The following is an 18,403-nucleotide window of genomic DNA, read 5'->3' as shown; positions in this document are numbered from 1 at the left end:
ACAGGATTATAGGATGTAGCCACGTTTGACAATTACTATTTTACAGGGGCTTTGAGTCATTAAATGTGTGCAAAACACCACATGGATACTGCTGGTCTTTACTCGTAAGAAGCCATAAGGATATTTCTGGATATTTCTGGAATGGCGCATGCCTGGAGCCGGTGAAGCTAGAAAGGCTGGGCTGAGCCACCTGAAAAAAAAGCTTCTTGGAAACAAGAAGTGAGGTAGGATGACAACACCCTGTTTCCCCTTCCTTTCCCATTTCTTCCAAGTTTTTCATAGTGAATTTCACATTTTTCATAAAGAAAAAAAAAACAACACCTTAAAAACAAAAAACAAAAACTCTCCTCAGATTACACCCAACGTTGCTGATGTTGGTGACAAAATTTTAAGAATCTGCTGTTATTACTGTGATTTACCACACACTGTAATTTTGTTTTGTTTTAAAAAGGAATTTAGGTACTCCAGGAAAACAAATGAGCTTTCCTGGCTCATCTAAGCAACCTCGAATTTCTTTGTTCAAGGGTCAGGCTGAAGAGGTTTCAGTGGCCACACTGTCACCTGAGGGGACAGGCCAGCCAGCTCCGCTACTGAGGAGCTCCGTGGGGTGCAATGCTGGCTGCTAAAGTAATTTAATGGTCTTTTTTTTTTTTTTTTTTTTTTTGTGAAAGAAGGTTTTTGAGAAAAAAAAAAAATCAATACAAAGCCAGCATGGCGGGCTATAAATAAATTCTTTCGAGCACTACACCCACTTTATGCAAAGCACTTCTATCAGCAAGAGATTAGCGGATTAGCAGTCTCCTGTTTAACAGAAATCTAGTGGAGAAGAACCCTTACTGAGAGGCCCAATATTTTACAAGATAACTACACTTTGGAAAACAAACTGAAGATGAAAGAGACCGTATCAGTATTTCATCTTAAGATCATTCTAACAATGATCATTTTCACACGAATTAGAGAACTGGCATGGGAAACTATCAGGTGTAAACAGATTTATCTTGTTTGCAGAACGGAGAACTGTGACCTTTTCAGGGTCAAGTGGCTTTGGAGCTTTTATTTACAATATTTTAAAAGCACAATGTATAGTTAGTAAGACTATATAATGGCATTAAATAGCCTTCATTTTAAAAATTCAACCACAATGCTGTCTATCTCAACAAACTTAATTCTGTAAATTCTCATTTCTATAATGACTTGAACATTTGTGACTGAGGACACAGGTAAGGTGTAACTGATTAAATGGAATTTTCTTTTCCCCGGACTCCCAACCCCCCTCCCCGCCACCCCGACTCCATTCTGTTCTTTCCCACTAACCTTTAGAGTTGTAATGTTGGGAGTCAGATGTGTGACCTAACAGTGGACTCTTAAGGAAAAGATTGTGAAGTTGAAACAAACCCAAAGGAATAAATTACTTTGCGGGGGAGAGAAACAAAGCAAGGCTCTCCACTGGAAGCTTGCATTACTCTATTTCTCTACGAAGAAGTAAAGATAAATTAGTACACATTTCTCAAAGTAATATACTGCGTTTGCGGAAGATGGTCCCGACACATCCGGTCTGCCTGTCCAGCCGGATTTCACTCCAAGGATTCACTCTGGGCTCTGGCCACACAAGCCGTCTTGTAGACGCTGAAACCTTGGAGCTCAGGGCCTTTACAGAAGTGGAAACACAGGGCCTTTACAGAAGTGGAAACAGCCCCCCAGCACACACTGGGTGTTCCTGACCTGCTTCATGCTCACATACCCTGCTGTTTCAGCCTCAGATCCTTCCTCCTTTTGTCTTCCTCTTTTCTTCCAGATTTAATGCTCTTCCTGAACTACGCCTTCCGTAGCTGAGTCTCCACAGTCGACAGAACAGAACCCCAGTCCCAGCTGCACCACTTACAACCTGTCACCTGGAATAGCTTCCTTACCTTTCTGAAGATTCGTTTTCCCAGGAGATTGTTTTGATGAATAAATGAGCTCATATATGCACTTAGAATAATGACTGGTGCCGAGTAAAAAGTCAATAAAAGTTAGCCATCGGTATTATTCTTTTAGCATGAATCTCACCCGGGACCTTCCTCCATCCTGGCCAGGAAAAGTCTTTCTCCTTTTCCTTGGACAGGTTTAGTTACTTTGTTTTTATTTGTATTTTTTAAAAAAAGATTATTTATTTATTTACAGGGAGAGAGGGAGAGAGAGAAGCAGTGGGAGGGAGAAACAGGTTTCCTGCAGAGCAGGGAGCGGGATGCGAGCTTCAATCCCAGGACCCTGGGATCATGACCTGAGCCGAAGGTAGATGCTTAATGATTGAGCCATCCAGATGCCCCATTACTTCATTTTTAAAGGAATTTAGGCACTCCAGGAAAACAAATGAGCAATATTCGACTTTTTTCATAAAGAAAATTCTTAAAGTTTCAACATAAACATTAAAAGGACTGGATATAATTGGATGCGTCATTTATTTTTAAATTAAAGTGTTTTTTGTTTGTTTGTTTATGAAAAATGGTTATATTGTTCTTGGTGTTGAGAAATCTAATGATCAATTCTTCGCAGGTATCTATCCTCTCTGGTTGCTTTTTGAGTATCTTGTCTTTATCTTCTGCAGTTTCACTAGCATACACATAGGTGTGAACTTTCATTTATCCAGTTTGGGACTCACTGTGGTTTCCATCTGAGGATTCATGTCATGAATCAATTTTGGAAATTCTTCAGCCATTAATAACTCAAATATTGCCTCACCTAGTAGAAAATAAATTTACTTTCCTTTGGTGGTGGTGGTGGGGGGGCAGATGGATTCCAGTGAGATGACTGTTGGTTCTCTATCTCCATGCTTAAAAAACGGGTTTCAAATCTTCCACCTTTTTATGTTGCATTTGGGAAACTTTTTTATTTTTATTTTTATTTTATTTTTATTTATTTGACAGAGAGAAGCAAGAGAGATCAACCACAAGCAGGGGGAGCAATAGAGGGAGAGGGAGAAGCAGGCTCCCCACTGAACAGGCAGCCCAACATGGGGCTCAATTACAGGACCCTGGGATCATGACCTGAGCTGAAACCAAGAGGCTGATGCTTAACTGGCTGAGACACCCAGCCACCCCTATTTGGGGAACTTTCTTACATGTATTTCCCAGCAGACTAACTCTGTGCAGCTACGTCTGACCTAACATTTAACCTATCCACTGAGTTTTAAATTTCAACAACTTTTGTTTTTAAAATATTTATGTTCTCTTTGGTTTATCTCCAGTCTTTTTAGACAGTCTTTTCTTTTATCATGTTTTTAATTCCTTCTTTCAGGTCTAAGAAATTTTAAACAGAGTTGTTCTCTAGCCAAGGATTCTAGTATCTAGTCACTGAGGGTCTAATTTTACAGAGATGCTCAGGAGTTCAGGTTTAGTTGAACTCTTTCTGTGCGAATACTGCTTGGCCTCAATTGAGAATCTTAACCTCAGGAGAGGATTTCTATTTTGCTTCACCTCAATGCCGTAGGATTAATTTTATATTAAATTTTTACTTTGGGTTTCTCAATCTATGAAGTAATGTAAATGCACCAACGAAAGTACAGACAGGACTGAGGTTGTGAATTCCATGGGAGACCTCTTCCCCTCCAAAGGGAGGAGAATCTAAAGCTTTTTTGTCTTGTCTTTGTGCTGACGGATGGCCCTCTATATCATACTTTCGTGGGGTCATGTTTCCAGGGACCTAGCTTAACCGAAAGCCTCACTTCCAACTCTCCACTTTGCATATGTACAAGGTTTTGCCCAAGGCACCTCGAGACAATTATAATAAACCTAAGCACAGGGCAGGGGCAGCAGCATCAGTGGCCCAGGGGCTGCTTTGGGTTTCAGTCCTTTTTAGTTCCCAGGAAACTGAATTCTCTTCTACTTATTTTCAGATCTCAACACAAGTAACACTTGCTCACAGAGGCCATACAATGTAAGTCAGGGACCTGCTATCCATTTTCATAACCCCTTCTATTTTTCCTCCATTGTACCTAATTGTTTGTAATTATGTTTTTTTAAAAAGTATTTTACTTATGTATTTGAGAGAGAGAGAGAGAGCGAGAGAGAGAGCACAAGCGGGAGGAGGGCAGGGGGAGAGAGAGAAAGAGACTCTCCGGCTGAGTGGGGATCCTGATGTGGGGTCGATCCCAGGACCCGGAGATCACGACCTGAGCTGAAACCAAGAGTCTGATGCTTAACCGAGTGAGCCACCCAGGCGCTCCTATAGTTATGTTTAATAGTGTATTAAACTGTGTATTAGGTAGTGTATTAGACTGTTTGTCTCTCTCACTAGACTGTTAGTCCCATGAGGGCAGGAATCACTTGTTCATCACAGTATCCAATATGGCACATCACAGGAACAAAATAAATATTTGCCAAATGAATACAATGAATGTGTGGGTGGAGGGAAGGGGAAATGGATACTAATATGCACATAGCTCTTCAAAGAAAGCAAAGGGCTGAAATGGAAGAAAAAAAGAACATTTTATTGTAAGTTGTTTCAAAATTTCAGTAAACCCATGGCAAATCCCTGGGTAGCCATTTCCCAATGCAATCAAACTCTTGCATATCCCCCATTCCTGGTTCCCTTTTCTTTTAATTGAGATGTAATGCTCATATCTTAAGTATGCCATCCAATCATACAAATATATACAACTCACGTAACACACACCTCTATAAAAATGTAGAACATTTCTATCAATTCAGAAAGTTTCCTCACCTCTCTTCACTATCCCCTTTCTCAGAAAATAGTCCCTGATGTGATTTCTGCCACTATAAATCAATTTTACCTATTCTAGAACTTCATACACATGGGATCATGTTGTACATATTTTTGGTGTGTAATGTATGAAAATTCCATTTGCTCCACATCGTCTCCAACAATTGGTGGTGTCAATCTTTTTCATTTTAGTCATTCTAGTGGGTCATTATGGTTTTTTTTTTTATTAAATTTTTTAATTTTTTTATAAACATATATTTTTATCCCCAGGGGTACAGGTCTGTGAATCGCCAGGTTTACACACTTCACAGCACTCACCAAAGCACATACCCTCCCCAATGTCCATAACCCCACCCCCCTTCTCCCAAATCTCACAAAACAAACTGAGGGTTGCTGGGGGTCATTATGGTTTTAATTGACATTTTCCTGATGATTAATGACATCAAGCACCTTTTTATGTGCTGATTGCCCATTTGTATATCTTCTTCTGTGAAGTTCTGCCCAAGCCTTTAGACCATTTAAAAACTGGGCAGGAGTCTGAGGTGCAGGAATTCTTTACATAGTTTGTCCTTTGTCAGACTTGTGTTGCAGATATTTTCTTTCCGGCTGTGCTTTGTCTATTTTTTAAATAGTATCTTTTAATGAGGAAATAATTTATTTTCAATAAGATCCAACTTACCAGTTTTTAATGACTCGTGAATTCTCTAAGAATTCCTTGCCTGTTCCAAGGATATGAAGATATTTTTCTAAGCCTTCTTTTAGTAGCTTTACGGTTTTAGCTTTATGATACATTTCAAACTGATTTCTATGTAAAGTATGAGGAAGGGGTTGAGGTTATTTCATATAAATATACAGCTGTTCCAGAAGCACTTGTTAAAAAGATTTCTTTTGTGTCTTGTCAAAAAGAAGTCATTTGACCTTATACATATGAGTTTACTATACGGATGCCTATTTGTCTATCATTTTGCCAATATCACACTTTCTTGATTACTGTGGCTTTCTGTAAGTCTTGATGTCAAGTAGGGTTAAGTCCTTCAACTTTGTTCTTTTAAAAGACTTTTGGTTTTTCTAAGTCCTCTGGTTTCCAAATATATATATATATTTTTAAGTTTTACCCATTTATTTGACAGACAGAGATCACAAGTAGGCAGAGAGGCAGGCAGAGAGAGAGGGAAAAGCAGGCTCCCCACTGAGCAGAGAGCCGATGTGGGGCCTGATCCCAGGACCCTGGGATCATGACCTGAGCCGAAGGCAGAGGCTTTAACCCACTGAGCCATCCAGGTGCCCCCCAAAGGTATTTTAAAATCAGTTGGCCAATTTCTTCAAAGTCTATTGGGATTTTGACTGGTACTGAATCTACAGATTAATTTGGAAAAATGTGCCCTCCTAATTATACTGAATCTGAATATTCCATGGCATACCTCTCCACTTACTTAGGTTTTCTTTAATTCCTCTCAACAATATTTTATAATTTTTAGTCTTAACATATTTCATTCAATTTATCCATAAGTACTGGATGTTTTTTAATCTTATAGTAAATGGTGTTTTTTTCCCCACGTTTAGTTTTCTAATTACTCACTGCTAGTAGATGGAAATATAATCAATTTTTGTACATTGACTTTCTATCCTGCCACACTGCTATAAAGTCATGTTTCTGCTCTAGGAGTATTTTTTGTAGATTCCTTAGGACTATCTTTACATAATCATGTCGTCTACAAATAACAACAGCCTTACTTCTTCCTTTCCAACATTTATGCCCTTTTCTTCTTGTTATGTTATACTGGCTAAGACCTTTGGTACAATTTTGAATTGGGGTAGTGAAAAGTGGACACCTTTGGTTGTTCTCAATATTAGGTAGGAGAAATACTCTAAAATCTAAACTTTCAGTATAATATTAGTTACAGGGTTTTTGTAGGTGTTCTTTATCAGATTGAGGAAGCTTCTTCAACTCCTAGTATATTGAAAAATGTTATAAAAAATGGGCACTGTATTGTCGAATACTTTTTCTGCAGCTGTTGAAATGATCTTATAATTTTCTTTTTTTTTTAAGATTTTATTTATTTACTTGACAGACAGAGATCACAAGTAGGCAGAGAGGCAGGCAGAGAGAGAGGGGGAAGCAGGCTCCCTGCTGAGCAGAGAGCCCGATATAGGGCTCAATCCCAGGACCGTGGGATCATGACCTGAGCTGAAGGCAGAGGCTTTAACCCATCGAGCCACCCAGGCGCCCCTAATTTTCTTTTTTAAACTGCTAATATGGTGAAATACATTGGTTGATTTATATATTAAATGAATCTGCACTCCTAAGATAAACCTCACTTGATTGTAGAGTACTCTCCTTTTTACATACTGCTGGCTTTAATTTGGTAATAATATTTTGTTAAAGGTGTTTTCATCCATGCTTATGAGAGAATTTGGTTATTGATTTTCTTTTCTTGTAATGGCCTTTTTTGTTTCTCTATCAGGTTACAGTAGCCTGATAAAATGACTTGGAAAGTGTTCCTTCTTCCTTTATTAAGAATTATGTCAGGTTGTTATTATTTCTTCCTTAAGTATATGATAGTACTCTCCTCTGAGCTTACAGTTTTCTCTGTGGAATTTAATTACAAATTTAATATCCTTAACAGATTTAGGACTATTTAGATTTTCTATTTATTCTTATGTCAGTTTGGTTAATTTGTCTTTCCTTTTTTTTTTTTTTTTTTTTAAAGATTTTATTTTTAAGTAATTTCTACACCCCACATGGGGCTTGAACCCACAACTTCAAGATCAAGTGTTACACGCTCTACTGACTGAGCCAAGCCAGGCACCCCTAATTTGTATCTTTCAAGGAATTTGCCTATTTCATCTAGGTTGCCAAATTTATTAGCAAAAAGTTGCTCATGATATTCCCCTATGATCCTTATAATATTGTAGGGCCTGTAGCAATGCCCTTTCTTTCATTTGTGATTTTTTTTGGAGAAGATTTTATTTGTTTATTTGACAGAGAAAGAGACAGTGAGAGAGGGAACACAAGCAGGGGGAGTGGAAGAGAAGCAGGTTTCCTGCTGAGCAGGGAGCCTGATGCGGGGCTCGATCCCAGGACCCTGGGATCATGACCTGAGCCAAAGGCAGATGCTTAATGACTGAGCCACCCAGGCGCCCTTCATTTGTGATATTAATAGTTTGTGTTTTCTTTCCTTTTGTCTTGATCAGGATTTCTAGGAGGTAACTAATTTAATTGTTTTTTAAAGGACCAAATTCTAGCTCTTTGACTTTCTTGATTTATTTTTTAAAAAGTATACTGTAGATAAAATAAAGGCCTCTATATTCCCTTCCCTAAACCCACTCCTCTCCTTCTGTTTCTGACATACCTATAGTTTCATGTATACCATCACCCTACCATTTATATATTAAAAATAATGCTAATTTCTGCTACTCTACTAGGACGTTCCATTTACTCACCATGTTTCCTGCTTCTGCAGCCAGCCGGGCAGCGTAGCGAGCTATAAGTCGGTGTTCCTCATCCAGTCGGCTGGGACTATCCAGGACACTGCCAAAGAGAAAAAAATTCAACAGGTGTCTGTTAAACATTCCCTACCCTTGCTTTTCTCTTAGAAAGAACTGATGGGAGAAAGTTTGTAAAAAAGTATGGTAGCAAAAGAAACAGAGGCCTGGGTCATAGATACTAATGATCTTCTGAGAAAGGTGGTTTAGAGAAATGATGAGACCACACGTGCCCTTCTCTTCAGCAGCACCCCCCCCTGCTCCTACACCATCAGAAGGAGGCACTTCTTTTTCAATGCAAGGTCTGGGAAAAGACAGAGCATCTGCAAAGTCTGGGCGGAGCGAGGATTTCTAATCAAATGTTTTGGGAAAATGCGTAACTTTTCCAGACATAGGTCTTGAATTTAAAAGGCCCAGGAGAAAACTAAAGCACCACAAAAAATGGAGGGCTGAAGGAAAGTATGCTTAACACTGGGCAAACAAAACCGATGAGCTCAAGCAAGGGCAGGCCCAACCTACGGTAAAGTTGGAGACGAATTCATGGTATCAGACATTCGCTTTCATGCTTCTTTCCTGTCTTTTACCATGTTTGTTCCACAATTATAGCCCCATCTTTGAGTAAATTAATCCAGTCTATTACTTTTCCCTAAGAGTACCAGCACCCTAACTTCAAGGTCTTTAAGACCTACGTAGGTGGGCTCTCAGATGCTGCTGCGTCTGGCTGAAGTGTTCTTGAGTAGCGGGCCAGCGGATGAATTGTTCTTGAGTAGAGGGCCAGCTCTGTGCATACGTGGTACAAGGACATTTCGACTGGATCATGAAATCACTGACTCCTTTGGTTTAGCATGTTACACCAACTCTCATTCACCCATAGCAGGGCACTCCCCGATCAATAGGGACTGTGGCTACAGAATTGTTTGTTGAAGTCTGGCAGGTGTTTTAAGGTAACAGAGGTGATGATGACTGATCACAGATGGGTGTCGTGGCCTGCTTCTACCGTGGCCCTTGCTTCTTGGCCTTCCAAAAACCTCCCCATGGAATTTAGCAACATGATAAATAATATGAAAAAATTTAAAGACATGAGTCCAATTCTCCTCAAATCTTGTAATAATTACTGGGGAGAGGGAATCCGGGAAGGAAGTCGTTAAACTGATAGAACTGTGTCTGACCTTTTCATGTGTGGAATCAACTGGATTTTTCCTAGATTTTTTTTTTTTCCCCTTTCTCTGTTTCTATCATTGTGGCTACTTCTTTAAGACTAACTTGGTCTTTCCTCTAGGATGGATTTTTTTAAATGTGCTTCTTTTGCCTGTGCCACTTCTGAATACTTTATAATTTGAGGTATGCAAACGTGAGTCTGTATCATCATCCTCTCACAAGATGATCTTGTAATAAGAACATGCTACCATCCGTCAGCTTTAACACACTAGGGTCAAGGCCCCAAGGTCAAGGCTGAACTGTAATATTTGTGCCTTAAAGTTATTTGTTGGAAATAAGAGAACTACCTTTATCTTAAAAAAAAAAAAAAAGAAAGAAAAACAACAACAAAAATGAACATTTACTTATACAAGTGGATAAAATTAAAGAGGGACTGGCAACCTAAGAAATGAGTCTTAGAGTGGCTGACCTTTGTTTCGGCAAGGGATATGACAAAAACTTCATTTTTTCCTCTGTGCAAAAAGGCTCCCCTTCTTCCACCATGTTCCATCTCCCTAGGAAGGTTAATTCTACTTGTCATTTATACCCAAGTGTGGACGACATGGTTGCTTTAATTGGCTATGCTTTCCAGCCAGAAACTAGAACTTGATGTTGATGAGAGGTTTTAAGGTCAATGAAAATTAAGAGGAAAATTAGAAAGGTTCCTTATTTTTCCGCTTGAGCTGACTTTCATTTTCAGAATTAGCCAGGAAATTTCTGCCTTCTTTGAGGAAGCATGAAGCTCAGTTCCTTAGACTACAGATCAAGAAGAGATGTAGTACTCACCCAGTCCTCACGTTCTGCCCGGGCTCTCGGCCACCAGTTCCTGCTCAGGAAGCCTAAACCCTAAGCCAGGACACTTAAGGACCTTAGCTAAACGTCCCACAAATTTATGGGAGCTGAAATATCAGGTTGCAATCTCTGCCAACCTTCTGCTTCTATTTTCACCATGGAAACTTTTAATCACCTGGACAACTGCCCTTAACTGATGAGAAGTGAGCTGTCCTGCCAGGGATGAGACAACTCTATTCCTAGAGACCCATGGAGCTGGGACATACTGCATAGAAATCATCTGTTGGCTGGAGAGACACTCTTGGGTGACATGATGCAGTTATTAGGCCTCTCCTTCCTTCCTGGAGGAAAAGCCTGTTAAATGTACTTGGGAAGTAGGAAAGTAGACTTTAGAGTTAAATAAATGCCCCAAAATACCAATACTATTTAGTCACACTGGCTAAACTATGGAAAATGGTATGAAATATAATACAGAAAATAGTCCTTTCCAAATATGTATTTTTTCACATGATTATTTATTCTTGTCATCACAGGAAATAAAAACAAGGTCAGCTCACCTTCTCACGAAGCCAAGGCAAGTTCTGGGCAAAACTAAGATCAAATGTAAGGCTCCAGACTCCCTCATGTGCTTCGTTAATAAATTAGGATTCCTCTCTAAGAATAAGAGTCTATCTGCTGCTATGTAGAGATTACTTTAATTTTCCCTGCTGTTCTCCCTGCAGACCGGTGGTAGGTAAGCCTACCTACCAGAGTGGATCGGTAGCCTTGGGTCTACCTGAATATAATAGCATTTTGTTTGGTATTAATTCTTTTAAAGGGTTAACTTTGCTGTAGTTCGTGGTTATCCAACATTTTTCTATCCTGACCCACTGAAGAGTCAGGCATATTCCCACATTAACAGTGAGGCACTACCAGCAGTTTTCAGAGAAAGGGGAATATAGAGTTATTATAACGTGTCTAATGATCACATGTGGAGGCACATATCAGTTGGGAAAAGTCTCCCTCAGGTGGCAATGACCCAGTACCACTGTTGCAAACCACTGGTTTAAGTAATCAACAGTGATAGATTGGGGGGAAGAGATGAAGTTGTAACATGCAGAGATGTGACAGGGCGATGGTATCAGAGTTTAGACACAGTGAGATATCTGCGGGTTGATCAACCCTACGCTCTGAATGTCAAAGAAAGGTTTCGATATTTAGTCAAGAATGAGCAGTGAGAGGTTGCCTCAAACAGCTCTGTGAATGTGCATCTTGGGGACGGCATAGCTGCTGGAGATTTACATGGCCTTTCAGTTTAAGCTCAGGGACGTGAACTCCACTTCAAAACAGCATTTCTGACTCTATGTTTAGGTAAGTGCCTGGGCTTGGCAAGGCTCCTTCTCTTTCAGAAGTTAATGCTTTAGCAATTATTTCAACTCTGCCAAACGTAGCTGGTAGCGTCTCAAGAAAAACCCCCCATGCAGAGCTTTTTCCAGCTGGCAAGGCCAGGTAACAAGGCTCTCCCTCCCTCTGACCAGCCCGTGGCTGCCCGCCTGCTGCCGCTGCTCTACCACTGACCGTGCACAGTGCTGCAGACGGGCCACATAGGAGGCTATCAGCGCGTGCTCATCGGCCGAGTGACTGGGTATGTCCTGGCTATACTGTAACCTAGGAACAACGGAGGCAAAGACAGCAAGCACAACACACACACACACAGAGCGAGAAATGAACATGGATTAAAATGGGCAAACTTCAAAGAAAAATAGAAAAAAAAATAATAAATCATGATAAGGAAAACAATTAAAAAAACCACAATGCATAATGGAATATGGTGTTAGACCATAGAAAATACATTTCACCAATCCTTTGAACAAAAGCGGAGTCTTAGGAAACAGCCTTCGCTGACTGACACTTCAGCCTCTGAACAGGAGAAACCAAGGAGGGGTCACCAGGAAGCCTTGCCCACCAATCTTATCTAGCTTCTGGGCTCTGGGATGGATGCATCTTTTAGGGAATGCCCAATAGCAGGAAAACAGGTAGAGTGGGTCTATTTAACATCACCAAGTGCCCCCTGATGCTTTAATAGCTTTTGTCTACAAGTAAAGAATTTTCAGGATTACTTCATGATACCAGTTAAACCTTTTTATTTCTATAAAGACACTGCCTTTAGCATCATTCTATTTTCTCCCATAAAGCTGATACTTACACCAAACTTGTCAGAATTATTCCTCATTGTAAGACAACACTGTACACATTCTGAGGCTTTTATAGACATTCCGAAGGTCTTTAAGCCCAAGAGCTTCTAAAAATGTTTTACCCCAGAAATGTTAACACATGCACAAAATGGAGAATAAATTAATGACTACTTTTCATGTACCCATCACCAAAGTTCAACAAAAACTAACATTTTGTCAACTTATTGAATATATTCTTCCTTCACTCAATTTTTTGTCTAGAAAGAGATGGCTAAAGCAAATCCCAGACAACTTATCATTTCACTTGGGAATACGTAATTTACACAACCACAGTGGCATCATCACACAAAATTAACAAGAACATTTAACTCAATCCCTCTGAAAACTTCCTCAAATCTTAAAAAACATCCATCTACATTTAGAATCAAGATTCCAACAAGGTCCACACACATTGCATTTGGTTGATATGTTTCTGTTTTTCAATCTATAACAGTCCTTCCTTTTCCTTGTTTCTGTCATGTCATTTATTTGTGAAGAAAGCAGGTTATCTAGTAGCATACCCAACATTCTGGATTTAACTGTTTCCTTGGTACCATTTAAGTTGTTTCTCTACACCCTGTGACTACAGCTAGAGATCTGATTAAAGCTTTTGCTTTCGTTTCATTTTTTGAGAAGGGGCTAGAATCTGTTGTAGGTAATATGGTGCACTTATACATCAAATAGGGGACACACAATGGAATAAAAATATTGCTCACTGGATTCAGACGTTATTGGTTACATCTCTCCATTATAAAGTCCCCCATCAGCTTTTCACCTAATGGATTTAGCATTTACTGATGATTTTGCCTAGATTCATTATTTCTTGGGTGGGGGTGCGGGTTTACGAAGACCCGGTTTCCAATTTTATCATCTTTTCTGCATTTATTAGTTTTCTCTCTTTGCTTTTCTTGAAATATTAATAATTCAGAAAAAGTAAAACAAATGGTTGGCATTTTTTACTATTTAACAAATTTCAGAACAATGAATTAGTGCCCTAGCAACCTCCAATGGGTACCAAAGAGTTTTCTTTTTTAGTATCATTAAGAACTCATAGATTTTCAGGTATCTGATTGCTACAATCATCTTTTTGATGCTCAAATTGTCCTATCTTTGGCCAGTGGGAGCCTGTAAGTAGGCTCCTGTAAGTAGGCTCCTGTGTTAATCTAATATAGCCATTAGATATCATCAGCTTCCTTGATTGGCACAGTAAGATGCCCCAGTCTCATCTTGTGTATGTCTTGCCCCACTCTTGGAATCAACTATTCCTTCAAGGACTGCAGGTTCCTTTTACCAGGGAAGAGTGTTTAGAGATCACAGTTAGCATACTAGGGTGTTCCTTGTTCCTGGATGATGACTGCTTCTAGAATTTTTCAGTCGATAAAGCTAGAAAATCTATATATTTTAGAAGGAATAAAAACAGGTTCTCTCACTACTTTCAAACGCCATTCAATTTTCTGCTAGCTTGCATTGTTTTTTTAAGATTTTATTATTTATTTGAGAGAGCAAGCATGCAAGGACAAGCAAGGGGAATGGCATGCAGAGGAAGAAGCAGGCTCCCCACTGAGCATGGAGGCCGATGCAGGGCTCGATCCCAGGACCCTGGCATCATGACCTGAGTGAAGGCAGACACTTAACCCACTGAGCCACCTAGGTGCCCCCTCTTACAGCTGTTTTGAAGTTCATCTCTATTCACTGCATCATGACTGTTATTTCTGGATCTGTTTATATTGACTAATTTTTTAAAAAGATTTTATTTATTTATTTGACACAGAGAGAGAGATCACAAGTAGGCAGGGAGCAGGCAGAGAGAGAGGAGGAAGCAGGCTCCCTGCTGAGCAGAGACCAGAGGTCCTGCTGAGGGCCTCATCCTAGGACTCTGAGATAATGACCTGAGCTGAAGGCAGAGGCTTAACCCACTGAGCCACGCAGGTGCCCCGACTAATTTTATTCTGGTTGCAGAACATAATTTCCTGCTGCTTTCTATGTCCTCTAAGTTTTTATTGGATGATGAAATTTTGAGGATCATGTTGTTGAATGTCTGGATTTCGTTTTCTTCTAAAGGATCTGGTAGCTAATTTACGTGTGGACGGATTTGTCCTTTTGAGGCCTGTGTTAAAGTTTCATTAGTACAGATCTAGGGTAACTTTTATCCAGGGCTATTTTCACCCTGCTCCTAAACTGTGGCCTGTCTGGGGTTTTTAAGGAATGCTCCCAGTGTTTGATGATGTCACCGCTCTGGCTGGATGGAACTCAAACAACAGGCTGAGCTTGCGTAGCTGTTCCACTTTCAAATCTCTGGGGCCTGTTCTTTCCCAGATAGTTGTTCTTTGGCGGTCTTGTGAAATCGCGTTCTATGCAAATGGAGCTTAGTTAAGGGACCTGTGTGCAGGTTTATGGAGCTCTTTCCTGCATTCTTCCTTCCCGCTGGTGTTCCTCTTAGCAAATTCCAGCATTCCCAAACTCCAATCTCTCTCTCCTTATTCTCAGCAAATAGGGCTTACCCTGCTTGTCTCTAGCACTAGACTTTGGTAAATGCCTCCCAGTAGAAAGCCTGGGCAATCACCAGGCTCTCCTCATTTATTTCCTTTCCCTCAGAGAACGGTCCTGCCCTACTTAATGTCTAATTTCCGAAAACAGTTGCTTAGTTAGAATAGTTTTCTAGAAGTTTATAGTGGGAGAACTGATCTGACATCAGCTACTTCACCATGACCAGAGGACGTTCTCTCTGTAGTAACTCAGTTTTTTAAAGAAGATTTTATCAATTGATCGCTTTTAGAGAGTGTGCATAAGCTGGGGTTGTGCAGGGGAGGGAGTGGAGGGAGAGGGACAAGGAGAGTTGGTGCTGAGTGTGGAGCTGATGCGGGATGGTAGGGAATGGAGGGGTTAGGTCTCGTGACCCTGAGATCGTGACCTGAGCCGAAATCAAGAGTTGGCTGCTTAACCAGCTGAGCCACTCAGGCGCCCCTGTAGTAACTCATGTTTATACTTCTGTAAAGTATTGGTCTATTTCAAACTAGAAATCAGAATAAGACAAAACTGCTTCAGCAGTGTTATAGAAGGCTGGCATAAGGGATTCAACTTTTACTCTGCTACGAGAAGGTGCTGGTGGGTTCTGAGCAGATGCAGGGTATGCTCTAACTTCTTTAATAAGATCATCTGCACTATGGAACATGAAGTGTCAGAGAGGAGGGAAGAAGCAGCTAATTAGAAGCCTCCTACAACATTCTGGATGAGAGGAAAGAGTGGCTAGAAGTTGAGGTGGCTGGAAGAGTAGCTGCTGTTGAGGTGGCAAGAGATGGCAAGATCCTGGGCAGACTTGGATGGTGTTTTTGGAGAAAGCTGATCTAATGATCTGACACCTTAGATGGGAGAAGCATCAGGGGTTCTCACGAGATTGCCACTAACTGAGATGGGGAAGCCTGAGAGAGAGAGAGAGAGGCAGGTCTGGTAGGGGGAGACTCGGGGCTCAGTTTGGAACATGCTAATTATGAGATTTTTATCCCAGTGGAGGGACTGACTAGGAGGAAGACCAGTGAGGTCAGAGCTAGCAAAAAGGTCTGGGCCGGAAAAAGAAGTTTGGAAGTCACTGGTATGGAGACAGTAGTGAAAGCCCCAAGTCTAGGTGGGGTCACCCATGGGGAGGACAAACAGAAAAGTGAGGTGGTCCCTCTGGCATACTAGCGTTTAGAGTTCAAGGAGGTTTGGAAAAACTAGCTGAGGGGGCCACGGAGGACAAGCAGGACTCCTGGAGGCAAGTACAGAAAGTGTTTCACGGAGAAGGGAGCAATTCTCTGTGTCAACAGCCACTGACAGATCAGCTCGGGCGAGTCCGGAGAGTTCATCACTGGATTGAACACCGGGCATGGCACTGGTCTCCTTGACAGACACGTTCTGGAATTGAACAGGAAGTGGGAACCAGGATGTCTTCTGAAGGGAATGATAAGAATGAAATCAGAAGCATTAATGGAACCAACAGTCCATTAAACTCCATGTTTAATTTTCTATGAAAACTGCTATTCAGAACTAGTGTCATTTGCCAGATAACTAGGGATCTAAACTCAAATGAAAAGCAGTATCCGTAGCTGTTTATAGTAAATAAGGAACTTAAGGGTCTATGGATTTTCTGACAATTCTGTGTTGGGGTGTGTGTATTATGTTAGCTGTATGTGTGATATATATACTCACATTCAAAGGTGTACCAGTTTTTCCCAGGTTTATTTTTTTTAATTTAAATACTTTCCTTTTGATAAAATATAAATCTCTCTCTATATAATCTCCAACTTACATATAGGTTTTGTTTTAGAAATCTGTTTTTCTAAAGCAAAGTCAGTAGTTTGGAATAGTTTAGAATCCCACACAGGTAAAAAATACACAGAATTATAAGAAAAAAAAAGAAGATATAATAGTAGAATCTTATCCAATTAGATCAGAGGTCAGCAAAAGCAAGGGTGAGTGGAATAAACCCGAGTTAAAAGAGGAGGGAGAATGATATGAGCATATCTGTGGCGGGGGGCGGAGGGGGGGGGACTGGAGCAGCATCCCCCCCCCCCCCCCCCCGCAGACACCCTCCCTACTCCATGCATTTGAAAACAAACTTCCAGGTGCTCCCGAGGCACACTCTAGGGTGAGACCGGCTCTGCTAGAGGACGGGGGCCTTCAAGTCTCACGGCTTCAGCAGAAGCTCTATGGGCAGCAATACAGGGCGCCTTTGGCAGAAGTGAAGGGGCACCGCTGTGGGAAAGGGATGTGAGTAGGGAGAGAGGGGATCTAGGGTAAGCTGTGGCGGGAACAAGGTCAGAAGCAGAGGCATCTGCCGCCCTGGGAGCAGGACTCACTACTAAGCAGGAGGCAGGAGAGCACAGAAACCAGAGCCTGGGCTTTGGATGAGGCAGTCTTGGGTTTAATCCACACACACCTGCTTGCTGTGTGAGCCTGGACATTAATCTCTCAGCTTCAGTCCCCTCATCTGTAGAATTATAACAATAATATGAAATTTACTTCATGGATTGCTTAGTTTAGAGAGTATAGGAAGGATTAAGGAAGATAATGTAGTTGTCATTATCAAGAAAGTACCTGTGACCTTATCAGAGAATGTCACATATGCTCTTTTGCTTATTCTCAGGATAATCTTACCACAAAGGTATTAGTGTAATCCCCACAACTTTGCATCTCCAGCCGTGACCCCTCTCTCGAGCCCCAGGATTGTGTACTTGAGGGCCTACGCAGCATCTCCGAGGGGCTGCCTAAGAGACATCCCAAACCTGACATGTTCACACTGGAACCCCTGACTCTCTCCACCCACTTCCTCATCTGCTGCATCCCCAAAAGCCAGTTTAAATAAAGAGCATCACCCCTCACCCAACCAGCAAGCTCGAAGTGGACGGCTTCTGCTTTCTCTCGTTTCCTGAGGCCCCACATCCAAGCTGTTACCTGCTCCTGCTGGCTCTTCTCTGAAACCAGACCCTCAAGCCAGCCCCTTTCATCCCCCCCACCTTTCTCATCTGGAAGGTCTCACCAAGTGCCACTGGGACCACCTGACAGCCCTTGCTTGCTCTCCCCTTCCATTCTTGCCCACTAGAGTCAATTCTTCATGCTGCAGGGCATGATCTTAGTAAATCAATCTGGGGAGTGATAAAAATGTGGTGATGGCCGCACAGCTCTGTGAATACACCGAAAACCACTGAGTGATACACTTTAAGTGGATGGATTATATGGTGAGTGAATTCTATCTCAATAACCTATTGAAGAAATAAATCAACAATTTTGAAACCACTATCCATGCTACCAGGGCTAAACAAAGAGGCACAAGGCTGGTGGGCGACAGGAGCCAGGTTTCTCACTGCGGGACAGGGACAGATAACCAGCGGCAGGGGCGGCTAGAGGAAGCGAAGTACTGGAGCAGAACCAGATATGTCAGGATAACTCATGTCCTTGATTTCTCTACTCTGAATGGACTAAGCAGGCAATGCTATAAGATGCCATGTGCTCGCAGTAATTGAAGAAGAAAATCCTTT

The 18,403-nt window shown here is 41.2% G+C and overlaps 1 protein-coding gene across 7 annotated transcripts in view; it reads right to left on the bottom strand.

The window, feature by feature from the left end:
- The window catches only part of DTNB (dystrobrevin beta), a 232,458-nt gene that overhangs the window by 50,394 nt on the left and 163,661 nt on the right, over positions 1–18,403 (bottom strand). For 5 of the 7 annotated variants that reach the window (XM_044261953.1, XM_044261952.1, XM_044261954.1 and 2 more), the window contains exons 12-13: positions 11,734–11,823; positions 8,146–8,233 (exon numbers count right to left, since the gene is read on the bottom strand). In XM_044261953.1, the coding sequence (XP_044117888.1) occupies positions 8,146–8,233; positions 11,734–11,823 (178 nt within the window). The remainder of the gene's footprint in view (positions 1–8,145; positions 8,234–11,733; positions 11,824–18,403) is intronic. The other 2 variants (XM_044261956.1, XM_044261957.1) reach the window with 1 other exon arrangement.

Source organism: Neovison vison, chromosome 8 (assembly GCF_020171115.1).
Source record: "Neovison vison isolate M4711 chromosome 8, ASM_NN_V1, whole genome shotgun sequence".
Taxonomy (NCBI): domain Eukaryota; kingdom Metazoa; phylum Chordata; class Mammalia; order Carnivora; family Mustelidae; genus Neogale; species Neogale vison.
Note: the sequence above shows the minus strand (reverse complement) of the source record. Positions and strands in the feature narration are given on the sequence as shown.